At 37.5% G+C, this 5,727-nt stretch overlaps 1 protein-coding gene across 1 annotated transcript; it reads right to left on the reverse strand.

Moving 5' to 3' along the window:
* Positions 1-3,141: 3,141 nt before the first annotated feature.
* On the reverse strand, positions 3,142-4,779 carry LOC139188697 (berberine bridge enzyme-like 7). Its single transcript, XM_070806376.1, has one exon. It carries the CDS (start codon positions 4,777-4,779, stop codon positions 3,142-3,144), a length of 1,638 nt encoding a protein of 545 aa, XP_070662477.1.
* Positions 4,780-5,727: the final 948 nt, after the last annotated feature.

A 5,727-nucleotide genomic window follows, 5' to 3' on the forward strand; every position in this document is an offset into this window, starting at 1 on the left:
CTTCTCCAATTTTCAGGTGAGGACCACCATTTTCGAGGCATTTTTTGGCCAAAACACGGCAACTTAGCCATTGAGAAAGGTATCATTCTCTTCATCTCGTTGAGATGTATGATTTTTGTTTTTGAATCACTTGATTTTGTTGAGTATTGAAAAAATTATGAACGTTGTTTGCCCAATTTCTGGCGAGTTCTCCAAATTCCCATGGACCAGCCAACTTTTATGCCATTTTCCATCCAACTCTGGCCACCATTCTGTCCCAACTTGGTAAATCTCTTCTCCATATTCCTAACTACATTTGGGCTTTTGAATCACTCGATTTGAACTTGTATCGAGCTCGGAATGGGCTCTTGAAGTTGGAGGAAAAATCTAGAATTTTTCCAGAAATTTGAAGGTTGGCGTGTAGGCGTACGTGGAGTAGATGTGCCTCCGTCGGAGGTAATGTGCTTCGTCACTGTCCATGACAGTGCCAGTGAATTTTTAGGCGACCAATCTCGGCGCAGGGGGAAATTGAGGTCCATCTTTAGGTTTTTCGACGTCCTGAATCCGTTTACGATGTCCGTTTTCCCAAATTCAATCGTTTTAGTAGAGTTTTATTAATTGGTCCCTTTATGTGCTTAGGTGAGTTTGTTAGTGACGTTTCCGTCCTCTCTAGTTTGAACGACTCTTCGGCGACGGAGTACTGTGAGTGGACCTCTTCCAAAATGCATGAATTTATTACTAGAAATGCATACATGAAAAACATGATTTTATGACTACGTTTTATGAAACGTTTATGAGTAAATCGGATATACACTCTATGAAATATCATGCTTTATCGAATTTCTGTTTACTGAGATATTTATGATCATGGATTTATGATATGATGTTTGAGCTATTGAGCTCCGATGAGATATACTTTGGAAAGATTATGTTTATGATTTTATGTGCTTACTTAATGGATATTCATTTATATATGCCTTTGGGTGAGTGATGTAGGGCATTTGGACGATTTTGATACAATTACTAAGCACAATATATACGATATATGTTTTATGAAGGTTTTATAACATGCTAGGGTTTCCGAAAAACCTATTACTTATTATGCTATATGAGTTTTCTAAAACTGGGGGTTAGTATGTTGAAGAATAATATTTTTAGTATTATATATATATATAAACTTGGTCCACTCATGTTTTGTTTTGTGCCCCCTCAGGACCTAGGAACGAGGCATACGACCCGAGCTACGAGGCATTCCTATATCAGTGAATTTGTGTCCTCCTTTTTACGTAGGACATCTCTTGTAATCGCACTTTCTAATATTCCTTCTGCTTGTATTTTGAATTAGTAGTATGCTCTGAACATGTCATGCATTATCACTTTTAAATTGTTGGTAGTTGAATACTATTTTATTTTATTAAGGTTTGTACTATATTATATTGTGTGGTTGCGCGCGAAAATATTATGCATGTTTCACATGTTCTCGGCATATGCATTCATTAATTGGCTTGCGTCACCCTCGTGTGTCGGCCATCACGTGGCTATCTCGTTGTCTTTCAGACACTAGGATCAGGGCGTGTCAAATTGCATGAGTGCTTCATCATGCATCTTCTAAATCTTGAAATCATCGAATTCAACTTGGGTGAATGAGGTACCAAAATTGACCTCTGAATCACTGGAGGCAGCATTGAGAAATCTTTAAGGACAAGGCATGGAACCATCAACAAACCCCATAATTCCATGGTCTTCGAGCAACAATTGATCCTGGAAATTCCAAGTCAAGTAGTTGGATTCATCAAGCTCGGCTGTTACAAAAGTAGAAACTATGGGGGTGAGAGACGTAATTGGGGACTGAACAATTTGTAGTTGAGAAGATGTTACATTGTTGAGTCGAATTCAAGAACCCAAAGACTTTTAACAAGCACCCGGTGTGCAAGAATGTAGTTCTTGCAGAAAAAACATGATCAAGACTCAAGAAACATAGTTAAATTTCGAGAAGAGAAGAATTGAGATCAGAGAGAGAAAAGACGTAAAGTGGAAGTAGTAGAGTCAAGATCGATCATGGAGCATTAGCTATTCCGACAATGATACCATGTAAACTTTACTATAATATGATGAAGAATAAGCAATGGAGAAGACAAGGACAGAGATAAATTGTAGAAGAAGATAGATAGAGAGAGAGAGAGAGAGAGAGAGAGATTTTAGTCTTCAATACTCAAGAATTTCATTACACAATCTGTTAGAGATTCTTACATACTTATACATTTTGATACCGAAGCTTATCTCTTAAACTACCTTATAACTATCTAGTCTAACAACCTTTCTTATCTAATGACAAGTGACATCTTGTAAGCCATTGGATTACTATCTTCAACAGTTTCAGCCTCATAATAGGCTAACAATGATGTGGTTTAAATTCGCTTTTAGCGAGAATCGAACCTAAAACCTCGAACTTATAAGTGAGGAGGAATACCACTAGACCGCAGTATTAAGTGACAAAGGGTGTCAAATTTTAAATATAAAATATAAATTAGATAGCCTATGTGGCAATTTGATATTTTTTAAAGTTTTTCTCTCCACCTATATGTCAAATTAAACAATTATTTTCTTATATTATATTATTGTAATAAATGTTATAAAACAAATACTAATAATAAAATTAATAAAATGCATTTAATAATTAATTGAAAATTTTGAAGCTACTATCAATTTTGACAACAAGAATGAGGATTACCAATTCATGTCATCCCACATCAAATTTGACTTTTTGATTGGAAATTATAATTGCGGCATTTTTTTACTGCTAGTAATAATTTGAACATATTTTATATCACAAGAATAAACTTGCAAACAATTAATATTGTGAATAGAAAATTAAAAACTAAATAAAACCTCAGCCCACCTGCATGGGCAGCTAGAGCTAACCCTCACTCTATTTTCTTTTTTATTTATTGTATTATCTATTAAATACTATAAATATAAACATTTTATTTAAAGTTCAATAGTAATCTTATTCAACAAATGAAAATCATTACAACAATAAAAATATGGCAAATTGGCACGCAGGTGAGCACAAGATGCTAATTATTCATTAAGCATATGACACACATAGCTTAAATGTAAACGGTACATTTATACTAATACCAACAAGAAAAACCCTTAAACTTATCCAATAGCACTCTCTATGAGAGGTAAGATTCCTCTTATATATCCATCTCCCACCCTTGGAAGAGTTGGGATACTTTGCTTATTCTTGAAAAAGTTTTCAGGATCAATCATGGTCTTCACAAGCACCAATCTAGCAAAATTATCTTTATAATACTTCATTCCATAAACTGCAGCCGTTGCAAAGTCAGTCTGATTATCTTGATTCACACCGATGTCGAGATCCTTGTAGTTTTGATAGGCCTCTCTTGGATTCTTCGAGACATATGGAGTCATCATGTCTGCCAATTCTCTTGTTAACCTAACATACCTGTTTGTGGCATTAATTCCCGCTTCAGTCCAATACGTATAATACATAACATGGAATAGGTTTCCAGCTCTGTGAGGATATGGAGTCGCTGTCGCCGAAATCTCAGCCATTCTTCCACCGTAAGGGTTTATATCCAATAAAATCTTCTCTATCTTGATCATATGCTTCCAGATAGATTCTATAACGTCTTTTGAAAGCGGTTCCTTCACATAGTCAGACTTACCTTTGGAGTAGACTGCCATGTTTGTCGTGTTAAGTAGAACGCTTATTGGCGTTCCAAGTGGGTAGTCTGCCCAAAACACAATGGATTCAACCCAACTCATTTCATGGCAGTCTGTTGATTGAATCCCCAGTTCAGGGAACCTCTTGTTCAACAATGCAACAAGCTTGTCACTGCTTCCCAGAAAATGGGCTATGAACGATACTTCCACTGTCTTTTCTCCCGTGGTACTGTTTTTCTTGACTTGTGGCATTGCTCTAAGGAAAAGGTCTTTGGGCATCCTGGGTGCGACATTTTGCCACTTGTAAACGAGATCCGTTGCACCTTGTGCTATAGTCCTTTTCACATTGAACACGGTAACATTCGCCGGAACTGGAGCCAACTTGAGCTTCCATGAAAGAATGACCCCAAAGTTAGGTGAACCACCTCCTCGGATGGCCCAAAAAAGGTCTTCTCCCATTGACTTTCTATCAAGGAGTTTACCATTCGCAGTAATGATCTTAGCATCGACAATATTATCGATAGCAAGCCCGTATTTTCTCATCATAACTCCATACCCTCCACCACCAAAGTGACCACCAGCTGCCATTTTTGGACAAATCCCAGCAGGAAACCCATAAACTCGGGTTTTGGTAGAAATTGCATGGTAAATTTGTCCAATAAGAGCTCCGGATTGAACCCACACGCTCTCATCGGCAACATTGACATCAATGGAATTAAGATGGATGAACATGTCAATCATGACAAAGGGCACATCCGACACGTAGGATATGCCCTCGAAGTCATGGCCCCCGCTTCGGGTTTTAACTTGCAATCCATTATGTTTTGCACAGAGAATGGTTGCTTGAATGTGGGATACACTCTTGACTGCGATTATGGCCAACGGTTTTGGATATTCAGGTGTAGAATATACGAGATTATTGATACGTGCATGCAAAATGGAATCATATGAGGTGTTTTGAGTGGTATAAATGGAATCAAAGATTGGAAGGGTAGACTGAGTTTTTCTGGTAAGGCATTGGAGGAAGCCATCAAATGAAACTGGGGCTGAAGTTGCGCATGAAACTGAGAGCAAAAGGAACGAGAGAAGTACCGGAAAGAACTTCATTTCTAATTTGTGGGTTTGTTGATTGAACGCTGACAGAGTTGGGGCAGTATTTATAATGAAACCAAAGTACCCAACTTTGAACTAGCGTATGTTTTCACCATACTATATATCAGCCGGTAGGGTACGAAAATCAATACGTTTGTATTGTTTTGCTCAATAATTCAACTTATTTTCACGTGGCACCTTATCCCACTCCATATCCCCAACTACAGTAAGTATTTATTATCAATTGGCCAAAAACATTGATATACATTATGTTGGTGTCCTTAAGAGTAATTAATAAGCATGGTGCTGGACCTGGTGCCATTCACTTGGATCAGATTTGCATAGAAACAAGGACAGCACTGTATTCGATCGGAAAGAAATAATTGAAAGTGAAGCTGCAACGAAAAGGTTACAATCAATGGAAGCGTTAATTTTTTTTGTTATCGGAACAAAATATAACTAAAGATAATACTATAATTAGAGAACATGTCTACATACTATATATTGTTCATTATTGTAAATTAATGATCACATTGAGGTTATTCAATACTAATCCAAATGTTTTTATCCCTCTGTGAACACGGAAAATTCCTGAAACGAAAGAGACAAGAACAAACGTGCACAAACAAATATTTGTATTTGATGATTTTGGGTTACAATCTCTCTCTATTTGATCCTCTGATTCGATCTCCGTGAGGTGTTCCTTTGTAATAGAGGAAGCGGTGTGCTCGTCGACGTATTTCAGAGCGGTGTTTCGGATCATCTGGAAGCATTCCGTGCTCCAAGTAGTTGATCAGAGGCTGTCTCCACTCTTCAACGTTGACCGGAAGTATTGAAATAACGTTTGTATCACTTAATACCATTTCGGTGACAAGCGGGATTACCCATCTTTGGCAGACTGGCACGTTTGTAGCTTCGTCTTCTCCTAATGTCATGCTCGAGGCTAGGTTGGCGAGAGCGTCT

Source organism: Malus domestica, chromosome 10, assembly GCF_042453785.1.
Source record: "Malus domestica chromosome 10, GDT2T_hap1".
Lineage (NCBI taxonomy): Eukaryota > Viridiplantae > Streptophyta > Magnoliopsida > Rosales > Rosaceae > Malus > Malus domestica.